The sequence below is a fragment of the Notechis scutatus genome, chromosome Z, assembly GCF_049901735.1.
Source record: "Notechis scutatus isolate UNSWTSFEM ecotype Mainland chromosome Z, rNotScu1.2, whole genome shotgun sequence".
Classification (NCBI taxonomy): Eukaryota; Metazoa; Chordata; class Lepidosauria; order Squamata; family Elapidae; genus Notechis; species Notechis scutatus.
In genome coordinates this window covers 110,395,120-110,418,158 of record NC_142025.1, presented here as the reverse complement: position 1 = coordinate 110,418,158, position 23,039 = coordinate 110,395,120, and the positions used below count along the sequence as shown (strand labels likewise).

The window sequence follows — 23,039 nt, the reverse complement described above, 5'->3', positions numbered from 1 at the left end:
AATAGACGTCAAATGGATTCTGGGAACGACGTCGCGCTGAGCTTCCACCAATGGGCTTAGATAATTCGTTTACGTCAGTCGGCCAAAGCTACGTCAACTCATCCCCCTCTTTAATATAGAGACCCCTTTGATATTATTTGTAGTTCGATAACAGCCTATGACAATGTAGTTTAAATGATTGAAGGGGGTTCTAACCATAGACGGAGCTAGCCTTGGATATGGGTGGGACCAAAATGAACGGCCGAGGAGGGAAAATGACTGCAGTTGATACGATCGTTCCGTGTTCTCATCTCACGGCGAACAATAGCCGCGCCATGCTGAGTGACAGCACAAATAACCTCTCCTGTCGGAGCCTTGCCTCTTTCCTTTTCCCTCCCCATGGTCTTATCGAACCAGCTTGCGCGCATCCCCCCCCTGCGCTTGATCGGTGGCCAATGAGCGCGCCTGGGATGGTGGGCGGAGCTCCCACAGACCCGGCTGCACGGCGCAGAGGGCAGCTGGGGCGCCATTTTGTGAGGCGTTCGGGGCGCGAATGAGGCGAGCGTAGCTGTGAAAAGAGAGGGCGAAGCAGTATACGGTTACATAAATTAGACATTTAGATAAGCAAAGCGGCGGCGTGCTGGATCTGGGGCCTCCCGGTGAGTTCGTTGCCTGAAGAAAAACGCCTGACGGAAAGAGTGGCGACGATTTTTTTTTCTTCCCCCGCGCGCGTGAGGGGGGAGGGGAGTTCGTATTGCCCAAACGCCCCCTCAAGTTTTGGTCTCCGCTGCGGTTTTTCTGGACTCGCACCTCCTTCCCCCACTCCCCATTCAATGTATTGATGTCATCCAAGCCGATGACTTATTTGGGAGAGACCATTATGCTGGGCACAAAGGGGGGAAACTGCTTTAATGGTTCTTCCGTTCTGCGAAGGAGAGGAAAACGTGTGGCCGTCTGTGTGTGTATGTGTGTATTTGTGGTAGGCTAATGCGTTTATGTGGGTTGTAAGAATACTCAACCTATGGTATGTGCCTACCCCTGAATATATAGAAAGCGTGTGAGGTGCGCGCGCAGATCCCATTCGCAGGTATGGCTGCCGGCTTAAGCGAGGGAACACATGCTTGGATGTGGGGCCTGCCTGACCTTTATTAGGCGTTCAGGGTCGGATCTCCTTCGTCTAATCCGGATTGATAGTCCAGGTCAGGAAGACAAGATGCCAAATGCTTCAGCAGGTGGCACACAACAGACTGGACCTCGGGAAGCTACTGACAAATCCAGGTGGTGCTTGGATGGGAGACCACCAGGAGATCCCAGGGCTGTAAAATCGACCTTTAAAAAAAATTACCTTAGAAAGTAGAGGCAGAAGGCTGCCCCATTTGTTAAACAAAATAACTATTATTTTTTTTAAGGCGCGATATGAAGCTTTTACATGGGTGGCAAAAATGCCTAAGAGCACCAGAATTTGCACACTATCACATATTTGCCACGATCAGATTGTGATTTTTGGCAGATTTTTTAAAAATGCACATGCTGTCATAGACTAGAGAAGCTGAATTGCGGATGGTAAAACGTCTAAAAGCATCAGAATTTGCACACTATCACACACCATGATCGGATTGTGATTTTCAGTAGATTTTTTTTTTAAAACGTACATGCTATTATAGGCTAGGAAGGTTGAATTGTGGATATAAATTGCTTAAAAGCGTCAATAATGTGCACACTATATCGCACACTTACCATGATCAGATTGTGATTTTTGACAGAATTTTTTTTTAAACACACTTCATAAGCTAGGGAGGTTAAATGGCAGGTGGTAAAAATGCCTAAAAGTATCAGAATTGGCACACTATATACGTTGGACAGCTATCTGACATACATTTACATTGGAGCAATAAAAATAAGTGCTATTTCATGTAGTATTGCTACTGTAGACATTTTAGGGATTTTGCACTGGGAATGCATGTTCATTGTAAAACAAGTATATAGCATTTTTAGGAATAGAAACGTATTCCTTAAGTGTAAACAAATGCAGTTGCATTCAGTATGAATTTGTTCCCACGAAAGACTGACACAAAAAAATACTACTTCGTATTTTTTTAAAGAGAGTTTTATTCATGCTAATTTCTGTAAGTGACACAAACTTCAGAAGGGCTTGCCTTTATATTTTTAGAGCAAAGGCACATTTCTGAATTAACAATTTATTTGATAGAAACAGACTGTGTGCTGTGTTTGCCAACAAAAATGATGCAACTCGTAATGCATTTTTTCTTTGAACTTGTGCTTAATGTTTTAAACTTGCATGAGCTAGTTTGGACCAGTGTCAGGTTTAGGAGGAAGTCCTTTTTAAAACCAGTTGACAGGGTGGGATATTTTGTATCCTTCTATTTCTCCCCCCCCCCCTCTCTCTCTGCTTTGCTTGCAGTCCCTGATATGAAAAATGAAAGTTTGAAAAGCAGTTTGCATTGAAGGGCTGATAGATTAGTCTCAGGTTGAAAACAACAATGCCTTTTTTTGTTTTTTGTTCTTGTTTCATAACAAGATAGCGTCTTGGCAAGAATCCATACCAATCTTAACACTTTTCAAACAGTGCAGTTGTAGAGATGCAAGAATTCTGCACGTGTTAACAGAGCCCGAAGTTACCTTGCTACCAATCCAATGATTGAAGTTGTAACATAAGAGGGGTAACAAATGCAAATAACCTAAGAACACTCTGGCTACACGGAATAGGTAGTCCTCCATTCATTTAGTGACTATTCAAAGTTGCAACAGCACTGAAAATGTCTTATGATCATTTTTCACATGACCAAAGCAACAGTTTGATTGTCACATGATAAAAATTTGGATCCTGGGCAAATTTTATGATAGCATGTATTTATGATGGATGCCGTGTCCATTGTGTGATCACCTTTTGCTCACCTGGCAAGCAGAGACAATGAGGAAGCCAGATTCACTTTAAGTGGGTTACTAACTTCACAACTGCAATGATTCCCTTAAGGACTGGCAAGAAAAGTCATAAAATGGGACAAAACTCATTTAACTGTCTTGCTTAGCAATGGGCTGAACTGTGGTCGTAAGTTGAGGACCACTTACAAGTTCATAATTCACTCCCAAATTTGATCATAGCACTGTATATAATTCTCAGCATGAAAAGGCACAGACTCCCCAGTCATAATTTGCACATTACACACACACAGACATGTTTTCCAATATTCTTACTATACTACAGTGGGTAAGTTATAATGGCAAGAATTTGCTCTAGGCCAGGATTTAAATCCACAACTAGACAATCACAAGTGAAGTATCTGGTCTTTGACCATCCACCAACACAGGTACAACCATGGTTAAGTTCAAAATTTAATGTTGCTAAGCGAGACATTTGTCAAGTGAGTTTGGCCCCATTTTACTACCTTTCTTGCCACATTTGTTAAGTGAATTGTTGTAGCTGTTAGTCACGTGGTTGTTAAGTGAATCTGGCTTCCTCATTGAATTTGCTTATTTAGAAGGTTTGAACTTAATTTTTGCCTAGATTTCTGTTACCAAAACTTAACTGTCCCAATAGTCAGGAAAGCTTCTATGGCCACCCGCAACTTGAATTGGTCAACAACTTGTGTAAGCTGATCTGTAAAAGCTTTTTCTGATCATCTGAGTAGAGACTTAGGTTTACTTACACATTGCTGTGTTTTTCTCTTGATAAATTCCAAAATGGCTTGTTCTTAAGCTTGCATCTTGTTGCATTTGGGATCAGACTGATCATTTGAAAGACAGGCTGTTTCTCCCCCAGAGAAAACAACACTGAGGAAGTGTCAAGGAAAAGTGAAATTAATACAGGTATAATTCTTGAGTTACGACAGTTCACTTAGTGACCATTCAAAGTTACGTGATGACCTCTCCCCCCTCCCCCCAAGTATTTACAACACAGTCCCAAAATTATGCATATTACAGCACCACGGCAGTAGTTCAACCTTATAAATGTCCGCAGAAGCACTACAACATTCATCCTTCCTATCCCAGCCAGCGGAGTCTCCAGAATTGCTATCCACCAACCCATCCTGCCATGTCAGACTCACTTGCAAAGATCTGTCTCCTCTCTGGCACGGTTTCTTTGAGAGCGGGACGATTTAGCTTCCAGCATCCGATCGACTTGCAAATATTTTGCATGGAGACTGGAAGCTTCTGGGGGCCGTGATCTTGTGGGACTTCAGGCAGCGAAGTCATGGTCCCCCCCCTCCCAAAGCTGCTCCGTGCAATGTTTGCAAGCTGCTAGGAGGCTTTGAGGGCGTGAAATCATCCCACTCAAAGCGTCCCCATCGACTTGCAAATGTTTTGTGCGGAGACTGCAAGCTTCCAGGCACCATGATCTTACGCGGCAGAGAGGCTGCAGAAAAGACAGCTCACTAGATCTTCATCAGGTAAGTGACCCGGCATGGCAGGATGGTGGGGGGAAACTTGTTGGGAGCATGAGGTATCTCAGTGGGTCCGGGGAGACCTTGGGTGGTCTTAAGGAGGTGGTCTGTTCTATCACTAGACCCCCCCCCATGGCCTTCCCCCCCCTGAGATACCTCATGTGCCCTAAATGACCTGCGCATTCAATTAGCGAATGCTTGGGCAAAAGCATTTTCACGTTCATTTAATGAATCCTCAGGTTACAAATGTAATTGGCAGGGTCCATTATATTCATAAGTCAAGGATTACCTGTAATTTAAATAGGTATGGGTGAAAAGATAGGTGGGGGACTTCTCTGCCCCAGTTACCTGGGATTTGAGTGGTTAGTGAGTGGAAAGGTAGATAAGTGGGGGTGATATCTGAATTCTAGAAATTTATATTGCTGGGACTTTTACCACTGTAATGAGAACCTAGCAGAAGACCAGCGGACACACTTCTTGTATAGACCTTGATTCTTTTCCCTTGATTCTCTCTCTGTGTGTATGTGTATGACGTGTGTATGTGCTCAGATTTCCTCTTTGCTTTAGAGATCTCTGAGCTCTTAACTATGACAAGTATGCAGGTGACTTTGAAGTCGTCCAGCACGACTCGTTGGCAACAAACAGACATGGCAAGATCAAGGTGGCAGCTTAATCACACCTAAGTGGCTGCTTTGAGCTTGGAGTAGCCACATGGGACCGGAAGTTGGTGTTCTCTGGGGTGGGGGGAAAACTGGGAGATGTGGGCAAAGTTTCTGGGGTACCCTTGACTCATCCTGTCCCTTCTCCTTTCACAGGGCAGCAAGGAGAAAACCCCCAACCCTTCCTTCACTGGAGCTCAGCTTGTTTTTATTTTTATTTTTTAAACCCCACACCCACCCCACTACACGCACACCCTCTCCCATTGTCTCAGTACAAGTTGTTTTAATAAAACGGTGCCTTTGTGGCCCAGTGTTGCCTTGCAGTCAAGCAAAAAAAAAAAAAAAAGAAAAGCTGGATTGAAAAATGTAATTTTGGGAGAAAAAATCACCTTTTTTTTTTCCTTGCAGCAGCTGGGTTAGAGGAAGAACCTTTTAGCCTCGTATGAGCTGGCCTTTCTTAGGCCATTTTTAGAATGAAATGGTGTTCAAAAGGGCTTGGATTATTTTCTGCCAGGAACTCTCCTCTGCCAGGTTTTGCCATAACCGTGGCTGGAATGAGAGTTTGAAAGGGGGGGAAAAAAAGGACAGAAAGAGAAAAACAAAAAAAAAATCGTTATTGACTTTGACCTTTTTACACCTCCCGTTTTTCTAATCTGGGCTATTTTTATTTTTGTTTTTTTACAGTGAGATTTTTTTGATCTTCAGCTACAGTAAGTTATTCCAATTTTTCTCCGTTTTTTTTCCTGCCTTTCCACTGATTTCCTTTTTATCGTTGTTGCTAGTTACTTTATTGATATTATTACTGCAGTAATGGTGGTGACTGTGACTATGATGATGTGTTGCTCATGGTGGTGATTTAAAAAAAATGACTGCTGATTTTTAACCAGATGAAAATGGAGTTTTTCTGAATGATCCTAACTGACTCTGGGCTTTTATAACCCCTTGGGGAAAAATACACATACCAGGTTTTTAAAACACATTTTTTTTAAAAAAAGAAAGTGGATTGATCACGTTTAACTCTTTTTTTCCCCTCCCTCACTGATCGCCTGGCTGCCAAGAACAGAACCTGATACCTCTCCAGAACTTACTTGAACAACTCAGGAAGTTCCTACGCTTTTTTATTTTTATTTTTCATTTTTTAATATTTTATTTCTATTCGATTTTTCAATTGTTGCTGCACTGTGTCTGTGGGGCTGCTCACTCTCTAGCAGTGACAGCCTCTCCCTGGTCAGAGGCCCCACTCACCCCTTCATGCCCTCCCAGTTCGCCATCCTGGTCTTTTCCTCTGCACTGTCCCCCATCCCCACCCACCCCTTACAAGCGCCGTCATGGATGCCCAGTCTGGAGTAACAGAGGCAGCTTCCAGCGGAGCCTTGCATGGAGCAGGGGCATACCCATCTTGGCTGATGGTAAGGGGCTGCATTGGCTTCATTCCAGGCCATCCCCTCTTAAAGGCCTTGCTTAAAGTGTATACACCTACCTGTATAGCATATCTGAGGGCACTATTCAAACCCCTGGCATCAAAAATAAGTAAAATGTCCTTTTCGGGAGCGTTATGGAATGGCATACAGGTAGTCTTGGACTTACAAGTATTTTGTTTAGGGGCCATTCAAAGTTAACTGGAAAAAAGTGGCTTACGACCGTTTTTCACACTTAACGACCATTGCAACATAGTAACATGCTCAAAATTCAGGCTCTTGGCAACTGGCATGTATTTATGACAGTTGCAGTGTCCTGGGGTCAGGTGTGACCTGCCCGATGAAGTTAATGGGAGGATACCCGATTCACTTCATGACTGCACGATTCACTTAATAGCTGCAGGGGTTCACTGAACTGGCGCAAAGCTCATAAAGGGGAGCAGAACTCGAACAACTGCCTTGCTTAGCAATAAAAATGAATGGGCTCAATTGTGGTCATAAGTCAAGGGCTACCTGTAATGCATAGATCCAGCTGCTAACAGAGATGATTGATCTTGGGAAAGACAATATATATTGAAGATTAGTAGACTCTAGTACTGGGTTAAATTGTTTCCCAGTTATTTTTTTTTAAATCTTCCATTGTTCATAGTTGTATAGAATGTAATAAAAGTTTCTTGGAATTTCAGAGCACATAGCTATAAAATAATGCAATTGCAGTCCCTGAGTTTTCTAAATGCTTCGCAAATATCACAAAATGCAGTAATTGTCTGCTGTAATATATACATAAAGCTAATTAAATGGAAAGAAGTAGAGGCAATTTAGGCATTCAGTTTCAGAAATTGTATAATAAATGTAACGTTAACCAATATACTGTGGAGAATGTGATAGACTTGCTATTCTAGAAGTTTCAGAATGCAGGAAGTTTATAACCGTGATGGCGAACCTATGGCATGCGTGCCACATGTGGCACGCAGAGCTATTTGTGTGGGCACGTGAGCCCCAGCCAAACTTACCTGCACTGTGCATGCACGCACCTCCCAGCTGATTTTTGGCCTGTTTGAGATTCTTTTTGCCCTCCTGGAGGCTCGAGGGAAACCTCTGCAGCCTCAGGAGGCTGAAAAATAGGCCTTCCGGAAATGCCGGAAGTGCTGAAATGGGCCCGTTTTCAGCCTCCCAAGCCTGCAGAGGCTTGCCTCAAATCTCCAGGAAGGCGAAAACAGCCTCAAATGGGCCGAAAATCAGCTGGGAGGCATACGCAGTGCAGGTAAAGGGGTGGGTGGGGTGTTGCGCGCACATGCACAGGGGTGGGGTGCATTGCATTGTGGGTGCTGGCACACGCACGCTATCGTGTTCACATGAACTTTCGGGACACCACAACAAAAAGATTAAAACTTGTAGACTCCAACTTCTAGAATTCCTCAGCCAGCCATGCAGGTTAGTGAATTCTGGGAGTTGAAGTCCACAAGTCTTAACGTTGCCAATTTTGAAGAACCCTGATGTAGAGGACCAAAATTTGTAGGAACTCCATGGGAGGCTCTGAATGGTCACAAAAAGCGAGTCAGTTACATTTGTCCCCTCTTGGGGAAAGACATCTTAAAATGTTTACGATCTAACAACAAAACATGGGAAGAAGTAGATGATTATATCTAAATTGGTCTATATCTTTCTCCATCCTCTTCATTGATCAATGATAGAGGCTTTTTAGCATAAGGGGTACTTGTTAACTAATTGTGTGATACATCTGCAAAACATTTAGCTTCTAATACAGTTTTCATGGATTCAATTCTTTCTTGGGCAAATGGAGTTACAGTGACCAGCAACTGAACAATTTTGCTGAATGGCCAAACTCATTTGTTCTGTGTCTTGTGAAGAGGCTGTAGGAAATGGGGTTGTTTAGTTTTGAGAAGATTTAACACATGGAAAGTTAAACAGAAAGTATATATCAGCCCAGAATGTAGGATTTAAATTAAAGGATTTAAAATATAGGAAGGCAGATTATGACAGAATGTATTAACAAATAGGCATGTTTGGCATTGTCATATGAGGACAGAAATTACCTGTTATTTGTTCCCTATTCCTGGAGCAGAATTTCTTGTCTCTTGTGTATAGAGTCCACATCAGCCACTGGACATCTATGAAGTAATCACGCTCTCTAAGTCTGATCTACTTTACAATTTTCAGCAAAATCTGGAGATGGAAATACCACTCAGGTCTCCTTGAAGTCCTAGAGAAAAAGCAAGAGGTGTAGACCCCACAAATAAATGTTGTGAAAAGGCTTTCCAGTAAAGAAACAGTTCCCGCCACTTGAGGCTGGCTAGGATTTTAATTCATCTTACAGATTTTTACCAGGCTGACCCAAGGCTTAGTTAAATGCAGTGAAGGCCTGATTTGAAAGAAGAAATGGGATTTTATTTCCTATCTGGCTTGGAATTCAGGCAGAAATGAAAATACATTCCACTTGTGCCCCTGTAGAAACTGAAGAGAAATAAGAGTATTTTTAACAGAAGAAGGGAGAAGCAGTGAAACAACCCGTTTCAAACAAAGCTTTTGCTTTGCTTTTCATTAAAAGAATGAGAATGTTGTTTCTTTGACACACAAGATGTGGAATGGAGCAGAAAAGTCTTAAGTAGATTTATTTAATCCTTTCTACATATAGTTAAAATCAAAGCTGTAGTTCAGTGTTTAGTCAGTATCGGGAGGCAAAGAGAAAAGAACCTTAGTCAAATGAACTAGGCACAGGGTTCAGTTGAATACTGGCAGTGAAAATCATTCCTACTTTTAATCTTGTTTCACTCATCCTCAGTGCTCTTCATGCGTGTCCATGTGCATTAAATGTGCATCTGTCCACTCTACCTGGATAGATAGCTGTGTGCTTATTAGCTGGGACTGAAGAGTTGGGATTGGCAGAGAACGTGCAGCCTGCTGGGAACTTGGTTGCAAGAAAAAGTTTGGATTCTTCATTAACCAAAGCCAATCTTCCATCCTCCACTTTGTCTCCTGCCCTTAAAAGTTTGGACAAAGACAGATGCTGCCTTTGCATTTTATTGTCAATTCCTGTCCTTGTAAGCAGCCTGAGGGGAAAATAAGTACAATATATGGATAAAGAAAATGCTACTCTGGGCCCTTGCCAAAATTGGACTGTAACCAGATAAGACTTCCTTGAGTTTGCACAAGAGTGAGATTCCAGCAGTGATAAGGTATTTGTTTGCTCAAATCATATAAAATACGTTATTTCCCGTTAATGCATAAAAAGCAACGTACAGGTATTTGAATCCAAAACAAGAATCTTGGATCTCTGCAGTCTGTCAGCAGCGCCTTAAAGAGGCCACTCCCTTTTTCTAACCTTCACAGTTCCTGCATGTAATCAGGAGAACTCAAAGCTTTCAGAGTGCTACTAGAAAGCACTCTGAACATGGCCATGTACAAAGCATCAGATACAAGTGCAGACCCTTCTAACATGTAGCCTAAATCTATGGACAGAGACTTGTGGTAATTAGTTCCTTCATATAAATCTTCCCCAAATTGGATTTGGATTGCATTCTTAATTAGAATGTCCTTACATTGAAGGTGGAGGTTAGAACATGCAGAATCCTGAAAATGTTAAGCGTCCTTTATAGATTCATCTCAATTTTAAGAAGAAATCGGAAGATTTCCTCTTGATAATGAGAGTACTTTCATTAATTGCCTCTGAACTGGTCGTCTGGGCTTCCTGCATCTGTCTTATATATGCTGCTGCTTGTATTGACCAAAGCATGTATTGAAATGGTAGATTGCGTTTTCCTGACAATGCTGCTTGGAACAGAACCAAGGTAGGAGTTGAGTTGACATTGTTCAGAAGATGTTTGATGCTGAAAAAATATGGAAATGGAAGCAGCTTGAACTGAAGGCCTTTGCATCTTTTAGACAAAATTATTTTCATATATCCAATCCTCATAGAGCTTTTTTTAATGAGATAGTAACTATGGTAGGCTAATGGTAAAAATATATCCCTTTAACTTAATTTTTTCTTTTCAGGAATTTTTTTTTCTAGTGTTGACATTTTTGTGTGTGTGCCAAAACTGCTGTATCTTATACCTAGGAGGATGCACCTGAGATTTCCCAGCATGCCTCACGCTGGTAGCGTTTCATTCTGAGAAAGTGCTTGTCAGATGATGCCCCCGAAATGTGTGTGTTTGTGTTTTTCGTTGTAGTTGGTTATAGTTGGTGTGTAAAAAAGCTATGGCATCTGACCCTTTTCCTTTTGCTGACCCATCTTTTTCTCCCTTTCCCTGGCCTTGGCAGCAGGTTAGCCTTTCTGCTGCGTGGGGGAGCTATGGCCAGCAACGTCACCAACAAGACAGATCCCCGTTCCCTCAATTCCCGTGTCTTCATTGGAAACCTCAATACCCTCGTGGTCAAGAAGTCCGACGTGGAAGCCATCTTCTCCAAGTACGGCAAGATTGTGGGTTGCTCCGTGCACAAGGGCTTTGCGTTTGTGCAGTATGTGAACGAGCGCAACGCCCGCTCTGCAGTGGCGGGAGAGGATGGCAGGATGATAGCAGGTCAGGTCCTTGGTAAGTAGGCAACTTCCAAGGTTGGCCCTTCTGTTCTTCCATCATCCCATTGAAATTGACGCTGTGGTTCTTCTATCAAAGAACTTTTGTTTCCCTTTTGCCTTGTTCAACACGGGTCTGCTTATGGAGCCCCAGCAGTTCCCTATGCAAACGATACATGTTGCAGCCTTTTTGTGTGTGTGTGAAGGGATTTCTGGTATAGAAAACAGAAAGTGAAAGGAAGGTGGGAGCAGTTAATTAAGATATATTGGGGGATGAAGTAGTTTCAGCCTTCCTATGGAGTATGTTTCTGATCTGGTCTATCTGAGGGGGATGACAAACATCTAAACAGAAATATTCTTGGCCTGGCTTTGCCTTGATCTAGGAGCTTTCTGGAACCTGAGAACAGGAGGGTAAATTTAAAGAACATTCAATGTCCTACCTGATACTTACATTTTTTCTGGAAACAAGACTAGAGAAAAGCACGCACATATATACCTTTTTTAAAGAAAGGGGTGTATAAGCTTGTTGGATTCACTGAGACAAGCTTAAGAGTGGTGGGCTTTGTCTGAACCCAAATTACTAAAGTCTCCTCACCACCAGAACGCAGATTCATTCCTCTCCTGGCTATTTACAGCTGTGCAAATAAGTGTCACAAGAATGATTTAGCTCAACAATGTTTTCAGATCATCTGGCCTGTCCTGCTTTGACATACTAAATTAAAAAAAAAAGTTGGAAGCCAAGAAGAAATTCAAGGTTTCCCCCTTCAAGAAAAGCTCCCTTCCCCCTTCTCAGCAGTCCTTGGGACCTGCCTGTTAATGTCAGGTGCAAAAAACCTGTGCTCTAGTTCAGACATGCTCACGCCTTGCCGGAGGGGATTTTTCCTTTTCTGAGGGCAACATTTGTTTTTTCCCCTGTCAGCAGAAGACAAAATTGCTGATGTTTTTCCCACTCAATATCCCAACCCCCCTCTAGGAAGATTTTTTTTTTAAAGCTTATTCTCTCACCTTCCACTTGGCCAGTTGTTTATGAAAGGTGATAGTAGGTTTTCTTCAGCAACAAAAGGGAAGAAGGACGTTTTCTAGGTAACTTGAGCCTCTGAAATGATGATGTGTTTTATTAGCAACGCTACACGGTTTGGATCCTGCTGCTGCTGCTAGGTAGGCAGATCTTTTAGCCCCAGACTGCCCTGGCTTTTTATAATGGTGTGCCACATCTTGCAAGAAAGAACAGCTAGTTCTCGATGTAAGGGAGCCATAAACCTCTGTTGTTAAGGTAGATTTTTGTTAAGCGATTTTAAACACCCCCCGCCCCCATTTTTACAACCTTCATTGCCAACTGTTTGTTGTTCAGTAAAGCACTGCAGCTGCTAAATTAATAACATGGTTGTTAATTGAATCCGGCTTCCTTTATAACTTGGAGTCGGTGGCCAAGCACCTGAATTTTGATTAGGTGACCGGGGGGATGCCGCAACAGTCATAAGTGTGACAAACGGTCGTAAGTAACTATTTTCAGTGCCGTGACAACTTTGAATGGTCCCTAAATGGATTGTTGAACGTTGGAGGACTTCCTATATTTGTTTCTGCTTTCCATGGGTGGCAGCCCTGCAACCCTGTATGGCTTCAGGTGGTTCACCTTTGTGATATGGAGTGGGCTTTTTCTCCCTCTGCCACTCCCATTTTAGGCAATGTGCCAAGGATATTAACTAGGTGTTGTAAGGAGCGTTGTAACAACATGTAAAGAGATGTTTGCAGGCATGCTGCTGTGTTTACCCAGGAAGATGTTAGGCTCTCTCCTTTCTTGGATGTCCAAAAAAAACCAAGGTGGAGCCATCCTATGCCAGACTACTTAGATCAGGGGTGTCAAACTCATGCCATCACGGCGGCATAACGTGATATATCGGGACTTTCCCCCCCTTTGCTAAACCCGGCACGGGCGTGGCCAGACTGTGACACATCTGGCCCGCGGGCTGAGAGTTTGACAGCCCTGGCTGCACAGTGGTTAGAAGGCAGTATTGCAGGCTAACTCACTGTTCACTGCCTGGAGTTTGATTCTGACCAGCTCAAGGTTGACTCAGCTTTCTAACCTTCCGAGGTTGGTAAAATGAGGAGCCAGATGGTTGGGGGCAATGTGCTGACTCTTAATCCGCTTAAGAGGGCTGTAAAGCACTACGAAGTGGCATGTAAGTCTTAACTTTTAATTTGGATTAGAATCTGGCCTCCAAGGCTTCCCCAGTTCTTAGGATTTTACAAATGTTTTAGATAAGAGAATAACAGTTGGAAGGGACATTGGAAGGACTCCTTGGTCAAGCAGGAAACCCACTTCAGACAAATGGTTAGCCAATCTCTTCTTAAAAACCTCCAGTGTTGAAGCATTTCTGAAGGCAAGTTGTTCCACTAAGTAATTATTCTGTCAGGAAATGTCTCCTTAGTTTTAGGTCAGATAGCTTCTTGTTTATTTTCAATTCATTGCTTCTTGTCCTGCCTTCATATAAAGCAATGCTTTATCTAATTTAGTGATGATACAAGGCTGAGAGTAAGAGTAATGTGATTAGATTCAGAAAATGACATGCTTGAATTTATGTGTTGAAACCCAAAAATCAAAATTTCATGTAGATTTGGGAAGAGTGGTTCGTTGTATACGTGGGAAAAAGTTCCAGGCATCTATTGGATAATATACGAGACAGTAATGTGGTTCCTTAAAAATTAACATAAATAGGTTGTCCCAGGAGAAGATTACTGTCCAGCTCCTGAAAATGCAATTCTGCTCTGTTCAGTGCCAGGCAAATTATAATTGAAGTTTTGCCTTCAGATCAAGGCTCCACAATTTCAAAAGAATGTTCAATAATGGCCACTTACATAACAGCAAATGTTTTTAAAAGCTGGAATTGTTTTGCTGGGATTGATTGCAGGGAGTACAAAGATAATGTCCAATATTTGAAAAGTGGTCAGGCAGAAGATAGAGCCCAGTTATTTTCAGCACAAAAACAGTACAAATGGAAGGCAGGTTTGGACTAAGCCTTAAAGTATACAACAGCACAGTTTAAAAATGGAGCAGAGACCCTTAGAAATGGGTGGATTTTTGTGAGACTAGTCCAAAGCTGCCATATCTAAAGATGAAGCAGGGAAGACAAAAAAAACCTCAGGAATGTTGTCCAAAAGATCCCTTTGGGGAGCTAAGAAAACAAAGGGGAAATACGTTGCCAGATAACAGAAGTTTATTTATTTATTTATTTGTCAAGCAATTATAAGATAATGGGTATAAGTATAAACATAGTTATGAATACATGAAATTGATACATATAAGAGAAATAAAGAGAAATAGTAGGACAGGGACGGTAGGCATGTTGGTGGGCTTATGCACGCCCCGTACAGACCTCTTAGGAAAGGGGTGAGGTCAATAGTAGACAGTCTAAGGTTAACGTTTTTGGAGTTAGGGGAAGAAACCACAGTCAGGTAGAATATTCCAGACACTGATCACTGTTGCTGAAGTCATATTTCCTGCAATCAAGTTTGGTGCGGTTTACCTTGAGTTTCTATCTGTTGTGTGCTCTTGTATTGTTATGGTTGAAACTGAAGTAGTCATTGACAGGTAGGACATTGCAATGTATGATTGTATATACTATACTTAGATCAGACCGAAGGTGGCGTAGTTGCAGGTTTTCTAGGTTTAGAATTTCAAGTCTGGTGGCATAAGGTATTCTGCAACGAGTAGAGGAGTGGAGAACTCTTCTTGGGAAATATTTCTGGACTTTCTCAACTGTGTTAATTAATATCAGATACGTAATGCAGGTTCCAGACTGATGATCTGTATTCAAGTATTGGTCTAGCAAATGTTTTGTATGCCCTACTTAGTAGTGTGATATTACCAGAGAAAAAGCCACATAGGATTACGTTAACTCTTAATGCCTTTTTGGCTATGGAGTTACAGTGGGCTCTAGCACTTAGATCATTAGAGATGAGTACTCCAAGATCCTTGACATAATTTGGATCATCAACAAGGACTTGACTATTCAGCTTGTATTTTATTTTATGGGTTTTTTTTTTGCCAATATGTAAGACAGAGCATTTATGTGTTGAGATTTGAAGTTGCTTGACCATTCTGATACAATTGAAGTTGTTTGACCATTCTGATACATAGTCAGGGTCTTTTTGAAGGGTAGCAGTATTGTCTGTGGTGTTGAATAGCTTTACATCGTCAGCGAAGAGAACGCAGTTGCTCTTAATATGATCACAGAGGTCATTTATGTAGAGTATGAAGATAGTTGGTCCTAGAACACTGCCTTGAGGGACACCACTGTTGACAGGTACAGAATTTGATAGGATGCTCCCAATTTTGACCATTTGTTGTCTGTTTGACAGGAATGCTTCTATCCAGTTATGCAGGTGTCCAGATACCATAAGATTTTAGTTTTAGGAGTAGTTTGTCGTGTACCACTGAAAGGCTTTACAGAAGTCTATGTAGATTGCATCTATTGCTTTGCCCTGATCTAGTTGTGTAGTCCATATATGTTTTTGCAGTGTAAGAATTGCAGATTACAGGATAAGTTGGGCCTGAGCACATGGAAACATCTCTGAGATCCCATCAACGGTACCAGATGTGCAAATTAGGGCAAGAGTATCTGCCAGCATTGTGAATCAACAAAGTAGGACCTGTGGGAGATGCAAGGGGTCTTAAAGCCCACCCACTTCTTTGGATTCAGAGCTTCCATCCTTCTAAGTTAGTGCCTGGCATCCTAGTTTAACAAGCACGTAAGTGTGGACAAATGCGTGGGTGGACGCGAGAAAGAACAAATGCACAGTATAACTGATGAAGTTTTGCTGTTAACTTGAAATCCCCTTCCGGGGGGGAATGAATGTATTCCAAAGAACCAGTTGTGCCTCAGTGTTTGATTGAAAGGGATTTGAATGTCTCTAATTAATTTCTGAGCCATTGACCAAGGCTGTGTGTTGTCTGCTCTTAACCTCACTTATCTGGAAAACCCAGGTAGGAAGCGAGGTGGGCTTACAAGATCTGCATACTCTGACAGGCTGTGTGAATGGGTGACCATAAACTGAACCTGAGAGCGTCTATAACATTTCTCTTTTCCAGATATTATAAGTAAAGACGGCTGGTAGATAACAATATTTTCAGCCATACTTCTTTCTGGTGTTCTACAATTGTTGTAACCCTAATCTCCCAGATTCCTCAGCAATTAGCCAGGGACTTCTTTTTTAAAAACATTTTTATATATTTTCCTTTAACATATATGTATTTAATAGTATTGTCTGGATCATTTTACATATACATAATAATAGTAGTAATATTTATATGTAATAATATTCTTCCAACTTCTAATTCATACTGTGCTGTCCAGCCAGTGTATGGGAATTGGATAGTTAGGTAGCAATTGTGAACTGTCCCCTTAAGGGAATGCATCATGGTAAATGTAGTTAAGGTATCCTGGGAAATGTAGTCCATGTCACGTGATCTAATGTAATCCCAATTGGTCACTAAATTGACCCTCGATGGGTTGGAGTTTTCCTCACTCTTGGCTGAACTCATGGACTCATGGTAACTGATCTACTTCTATCGTTACAAGATGGGAGAAAAAGGATAGGAGATAAACCATCTTTTTACCTACAAGACACATATATACAAAGGATTGGTCATTAAAGAAGAACTTCATCACAAATGTGAGTTATGAGGATACCTGATGAACCAATAAAAGTACTTTGTTATGGATGTTTTGTGGAGTTTATCTGTCTGCATCTGTACAGGATACAGAACAGTAAAAAGATGTTTTAATTTTGAACACATTTATTATCTAACCATTGATAAAACAAATCCCAAGTTAAAAAATATTCTGTATATTCTCTATCCTTTATTTCAGCACAATCTAAATATTTTTTTTATTGTATTTTCACCTGAAGGAGTTTCCTCATTTTTTCCAGTGTTATACAATTCTCACTGCTGTCAAAACATGTTGTATTAAATATACATTCCCTTTATTATATTTTTCTGGCAAAATACCTAACAAGAATATTTCTGGCTTCAAATCTATACGTTTCTTTATCATTTTCTTTAACTGTGTGTATGTATGTATGTATGTATGTATGTATATATAGATACATATATACATGTATGTATGTATATATAGAGCATTCAGCTTTGTTCGGGTATTTTCCCACGTCATTGTAGTTGTGCTTTTAAAGTTGTAGCAACGTTTAGGCAGAATCTCATCTGCCATCATCAGGCTTCTGTATATATTCTATACAGAAGCCTGATGATGGCAGATGAGATTCTGCCAAACGTTGCTACAACTTTAAAAGCACAACTACAATGACGTGGGAAAATACCCGAACAAAGCTGAATGCCATACATCAGTGATCCCCAACCTTTTTATGCCGCGCCCAGTACCGGCATCAGCTGGGCGCCGCGTCCGGTACCGGCATCAGCTGGGCGCCGTCATCTTTGATGAAAAGTGCTTCCGTGACCTCACCGGAAGCACTTTTTCATCAAAAAGATGGCGGCGCCAGCGCTCGTGAGCTTTTCCGGTAGAAATGGCTTTCTACCCGAAAAGCTCACTGAAGCGCTGGCGCCGCTATCTTTTGATGAAAAGTGCTTCCGGTGAGCTTTCTACCCGAAAAGCTCACTGGAAGCACTTTTTCATCAAAAAGATGGCGGCGCCCAGCAACCAGCGCCCGGTAGGACTTGTTCTGCGGACCGGTACCGGTCCCCGGACCGGTGGTTGGGGACCCCTGCCATACATGTAAGTACCCGCGAAAACTTAAGAAAACATATATATATCGCGGGTATTTGTATGTGGATCTTTGGTTATTCGGGTTTTCTCCCGCGTAAGATTGGAAGTCTCTAGGCAACGTTCGATGAAGTCTCATTCATCATCTTCAGGCTTGTGTCTTCGGCTCTGTGCTCACTCTGAGACACAAGACACAAGCCTGAAGATGATGAATGAGACTTCATCGAAACGTTGCCTAGAGACTTCCAATCTTATTACCCGTATGGCAGCAAAATTGCAATTTCTCCCAAGAGCCTGTGGAAATCCTAGGTTTCAAACTTGAGCTTCTGTGTCTCCTTCAGATATTAATCTGGCTGCGGAGCCGAAGTTGAACCGGGGTAAAGCTGGGGTGAAGAGATCGGCCACAGAGATGTACGGGTCAGTAGCCGCACCACCTTCTCCGTCCCCTCTAGTCAGGTCGGGACCCTTATGTTTACATTATTTTTAACCTCTCTCTCTCTCCCCCTCTCTCTCTTTTATTTTTATTTTTTGAATTTCCTAATTTAATTTTGCAATGGGCTCTGGAATGAGCAATGCCTCTATCTGCCTTGCTGTCCAGCTTGGGTGCAAGATGCAAAATCCGATTGTATTTGTGGATGGCCGTGCCTCTGTGTGTGTGTGTGTGTGTGCGCGCGCGCGCGCCTGCCTGTGCACCGAGCACTTGAAGCAATCCATCTGACTCAGCGTGGCTTTGATGTATTTGGAGTGGATAAAACTGGAGGGGGGGTCACAGTGCCAAGCAGCTTTTTTTAAAAAAAGGGGGGGTGGCAATGCGGGGAGGGGGAATTGGATGGGACCCTGCTTGCTTTTATCTTTGCATTGTAACTAAACAGTTTCACTTTTTGTTAAATTGGGCTGTGAGCAGACTCTTCATGCTGATAGTTTAAAGGATTGTCTTGTGATCCTCAGCCCTTTAGAAGGGAGGGGCTGGGGTCCCCAACCTCCTTGAGACCTGACCCTGTTGTTCCAATGCTTTGTCTTTCAGGTCTTCATTTGACCTTGATTATGACTTCCAGCGTGACTATTATGACAGGTATGTGGTGTCAAGTTGCACTGCTCGGTTTTTGTGTTTTTAACTCTGGTGGGAAAACACAGCTCTGAACTGAGATCACAGCCCTAGCGAACAAAAAATCTTAGGGCTCTGCTCACCTCCTCCCCATAGCCTTCAGTGTGGCTCCCAGAAAACTCCCAAAGTTGTTGCCCAATTACACAGGCTATAAATTGTGTGTGTGTGAGAGAGAGAGATTGAGAGAGGGATTTATCAAATACATAGTAGAAATACTGTATTCAATTTTAATTAAAACTTAATTAGATTTTAGCTTAGCTTAGCTTTGCAAAATAGCTTTTGTACTAATGTCTTTAGGATACAAACTTAAAGGCTAGATGGCAGCTCTTCGCTAAAAAAGTATTGGCTGGCAATCATACCTTCTTTTCAACAGTTGTACTAAAGGGGAGCACTAAATGTCCTCTCTATTTCTGGAGATGGTTTGTACTGTATAGCTCATTGTCAGAAGTGTAATGTTCACCCACTGAGCCAGAGCCAGAGGTTTGGCAGTGTTGTAGCCACTGCTAAAGCTGCAGAGAGGGGGCAGGAAGAAGATGGAGGCAGTGCTTCATCAAAGGGATGGGTACTTGGTTCCTGGAATGCTCCAGGAGGATCCCCGTAGTAAGATGCCTGCAGATTCAGCCAAAGGAAAGAGGCTGAGGAAGAGCCCCAGCTCTGAGACAGGATATACACTAATGGTGAAATTCATTCTCTGCATGAGGGTAATGCTGACCTCTTCAGATAGGCTTGAACATCTAGAACAAGGGTGTCAAACACAAGGCCCATGGGCTGGATGTAGCTCGTAGGGTGCTTAGATCTGGCCCATGGGGCAGCCCTGGAAATACCAAAGGACCGGCCAGGAGTGCCTCTGCCAGCGAAAACAGCTTGGGAGGGCTGCATGCATTTCCCGAACTCATTTTTTTGCTGCAACGGCCTCCTGCAACCCTCTACCAGGAAAAAACGGAGCTCAGGAGGGCCACACACGGTCCTCCCAACCTCCATTTTCACTGGCACAGTGCTCAGGCCACTGCAGGTGCTCCCGACACAAGTGATGTCAAACGCCCCCCAAGGTCAGACACAACCCTGATGTTGCCCTCAATGAAATTGAGTTTGACACCCCTGATCTAGAGAGATTTGTTACGATAGATAATTCTGAGTCAATAGAGGGTCTCAATTGGCACACTTCCATTTCGTAATGTTATAAACAGTTCTCTGGGGTGTGATGGGCTTGAGACAGAGAAGTTTACTGCATTGCATACACACACACATTCCAGTTAAGTGTTGCTGTAGAACAGAAGTACAGAACTAAAGTCCCTGAGGGTCTGCATGCTGGCTCCCAAAATCTTGGGCTCAAACTCCAGATCCAGTGAATTGGATTCAAATTAATAAAACGTTGGAGAGAGGATTGTTGGAAACTAAGCATATTCGTTCCATTTAATTCATGGAATGTAAACTTAACGCTCTCATCCTCTCTTTCTTTGTTAATCAAAAGTCCTTCTGTGACTTTGTAGAGCAGGGGTCCCCAACCACCGGTCCGTGGACCGGCACCGGTCCGCTGAACAAGTCCTACCAGGCCGCTGGTTGCTGGCGCCGCCATTTTTTGATGAAAAAGTGCTTCCGGTGAGCTTTTCCGGGTAGAAAGCTCACCGGAAGCACTTTTTCATCAAAAAAAGATGGCGGCGCCCAGCTGATGCCGGTACCGGGCCGCGGCATAAAAAAGGTTGGGGATCACTGTTGTAGAGGATATCCGTGCATGCCCCTTAACTCCCAAATGTTTAATTTAATGGGAATTAATCTCTTGAGATCTCTTATCTTCAAAAAGTTAGGAAGAAAATGGGTAGCCATTGATTGTATTAACAAGATTTAAGAAAAGATTTTAATCAGTTGTTTTGGGAAAGAGGGAAGAGGTGTATAAGAGCAGAGTTTAAGGTATAAGAGCTCCATCATTGGAAGTTTTTTTTAAAGAAAAGACCTGTCTGAAGTATCTCCTCCTTAGCAGGTCTCATCCTTAGCAGGGAGTTGGTCTAGAAGACCTCCAAGGTCCTTTCCAGCTGCATTCTGATTCTAACATAGTTCTGGACCATCTTCTTTAGCCTTGAGAGATATATTTCTGAGGTTTGTGTTACAGAAAGAGCCGAGCTGTTTTGAAAGGAGTACATAATTCCCTCAATTAGCTGATCTAATTAGAAGAAGGTGTTTTGAGAAACCTCAGAAGAGATTTGCAGTGCGATGCTGGGCGGTATATTCACAAAGTGGTTTTGAAGCTAAGATACATATTTTTCCCCTCCTTTTCGGGTTCTCCTAGGATGTACAGCTACCAAGCACGAGTGCCCCCTCCGCCCCCCATTGCCAGGGCTGTGGTCCCTTCCAAACGCCAGCGGGTTTCTGGCAATACCTCTCGCAGAGGGAAGAGCGGATTCAACTCGAAGAGCGGGCAGCGGGGGTCTTCTTCCAAATCTGGGAAATGTAAGTGTTGGAAGGTTGAACAGGGTCTATAGCAAATGGGGGAGTGGTGGGGGAGAGATTTTGTGTATTATTTAAATTGGGTTATTCCAAAGTCTGCCATCCTCCCTGCTTCAACCTGGCTGCCACAAGTGCTGAAACATTCTGCAATGCCTCTTCAACGAGGAAAGGGAGGAGGGCTTTTAAAAGAAAGGAGATGGGGGGTGGGGTGGATTTTCTCTCCCCTTTTTATGTGTTTTCTTGAGTATTTTATGCTTATTTAATAAATTCTGGTGCTGAAACTTCCAGTTAATTGAGCTTCACTTCTGTGTTGCAGTGAAAGGAGATGACTTGCAGGCCATTAAGAAGGAACTGACCCAGATTAAGCAGAAAGTGGATTGTCTGCTGGAAAGCCTTGAGAAGATAGAGAAGGATCAAAGTAAATAGTAGGAGGGGAGAGGGGGAAGGGAGTGGAGGAATAAATTGCCTGGAGATCCATGTGGGATGCATGCCTGGCTTGAAACATTGCTAACCTCTTCCGGTCCTCCAAGATATTCTTACCCCATTATAGGAGCATATGCCTCACTAGACTCTTCCATCATCCTCTTTTAATGACCCCATAATCCCTTGCCCGGGGGTGGGGTGGGGAGTCTAAGCAACTGAATGGAGCTGAGTGGCCGGATGCTCTACCTGTCACCCTTGCGGAGGTTTTTTCCAGCAGATATATTCTCATTGTATTCAGAGAGAGAAATAATTGCCTCTACCTAGGATCAAACCCACAGTCTCCTGATTGTGAGGCGAGAGCTCCCCCTCTAGGCCACCCCACCACTTGCAGCACTAGAATCTTGCATGCATAAAGGAAAACCTTTCTACAGCAGCCTTCCAAGCAGGATATGAACTGCAGAAGCTGCTATTTCCTCAAAAGTATTGCTAACTATTGGCCCATTTTGTAGGATGGTTAAGAGGGGCGGGGGGAAGGTTGGATAATCTTTTGTAATGGTTAAGCTCCCCCCCTTCAGAGTTTTCACTGCTAGGCAATTGGCAGGAGACCCAAATGATAGTGAACCCCAAACCTGATTAACTCTGCCCGCCTCTCCTCCCTTCCCAGAACTGAAGAATGACAAGTCGGAAGAAGAGCAAAGCAGCAGCTCGACCAAGAAAGAAGAGAGCAATGTGAAGATGGAATCTGAGGCCGGGGCAGATGACTCAGCCGAGGAAGGGGACCTGCTGGACGACGACGACAACGAAGACCGGGGAGACGACCAGGTACGAAGCTGGAGAAGGCAGAGAGCCTCGAGTGAGGATGGCGGCTCTCCCCGTTTGCTAACTCGGCTCTTCTGCCTATCCCCTTCTCTCTCCCAGTTGGAGTCCATCAAGGGCGACGATAAGGAACCGGAAGAAGGGGAAGACGACAGAGACAGTGCCAATGGCGAAGATGACTCCTAAGAACCTAACATACCTCTCTCCCTTCTCTGCTCCTTGGCCCACATATGGCGTTCTTCTGATTGAACCTCTTGCACCCCCGTCTCCTCCCCCCATTTGCTGGCTGCTTCCTCACTGCCCCCTTCCCCTTCTTGCAGCCTTGTGTTTTACAATATTCGTGTCTTCTGTTGGCATCCGCCCTTCGTCGTTGTCGTCTTCTTCCCACCTCCTTCCCTTCATCTGCTCCTCTAGTTCAGTTCCATCCCTTGTAATTTTTTTCCTCTTAATTTTGATACCTCTTTATTGACTTAACAATAAAAAAGATGTATTGTTTTTAGATGACTGGCTTGATGTGTGTTGG

The 23,039-nt window shown here is 43.0% G+C and overlaps 1 protein-coding gene across 25 annotated transcripts; it reads left to right on the top strand.

The window, feature by feature from the left end:
* Nucleotides 1-469: 469 nt before the first annotated feature.
* On the top strand, nt 470-23,017 carry HNRNPC (heterogeneous nuclear ribonucleoprotein C). Of its 25 annotated transcripts, none has more exons than XM_087945283.1 (9): nt 470-638; nt 5,726-5,751; nt 10,744-11,012; nt 18,072-18,147; nt 18,755-18,802; nt 21,120-21,280; nt 21,594-21,695; nt 22,365-22,522; nt 22,619-23,017. In XM_087945283.1, exons 3-9 carry the CDS (start codon nt 10,772-10,774, stop codon nt 22,700-22,702), a joined length of 870 nt encoding a protein of 289 aa, XP_087801409.1. In that variant the 5' UTR covers nt 470-638; nt 5,726-5,751; nt 10,744-10,771; the 3' UTR covers nt 22,703-23,017. The 25 variants fall into 25 exon arrangements, with proteins under 25 accessions (XP_087801409.1, XP_087801400.1, XP_087801408.1 ...); XM_087945274.1 differs by having other exon boundaries at nt 18,072-18,186; XM_087945282.1 differs by having other exon boundaries at nt 10,741-11,012.
* The last annotated feature ends 22 nt before the right edge of the window (nt 23,018-23,039 follow it).

Bases quoted from the DNA above. Each gene is read 5' to 3' on its own strand.
- HNRNPC (XM_087945272.1), top strand. From the start codon at position 10,772: ATGGCCAGCAACGTCACCAACAAGACAGATCCCCGTTCCCTCAATTCC. The intron at 18,187-18,754 runs GTCGGGACCCTT...TTTGTCTTTCAG, and splicing joins TCTCCGTCCCCTCTAGTCAG to GTCTTCATTTGACCTTGATT. The intron at 18,803-21,119 runs GTATGTGGTGTC...GGGTTCTCCTAG, and splicing joins CAGCGTGACTATTATGACAG to GATGTACAGCTACCAAGCAC.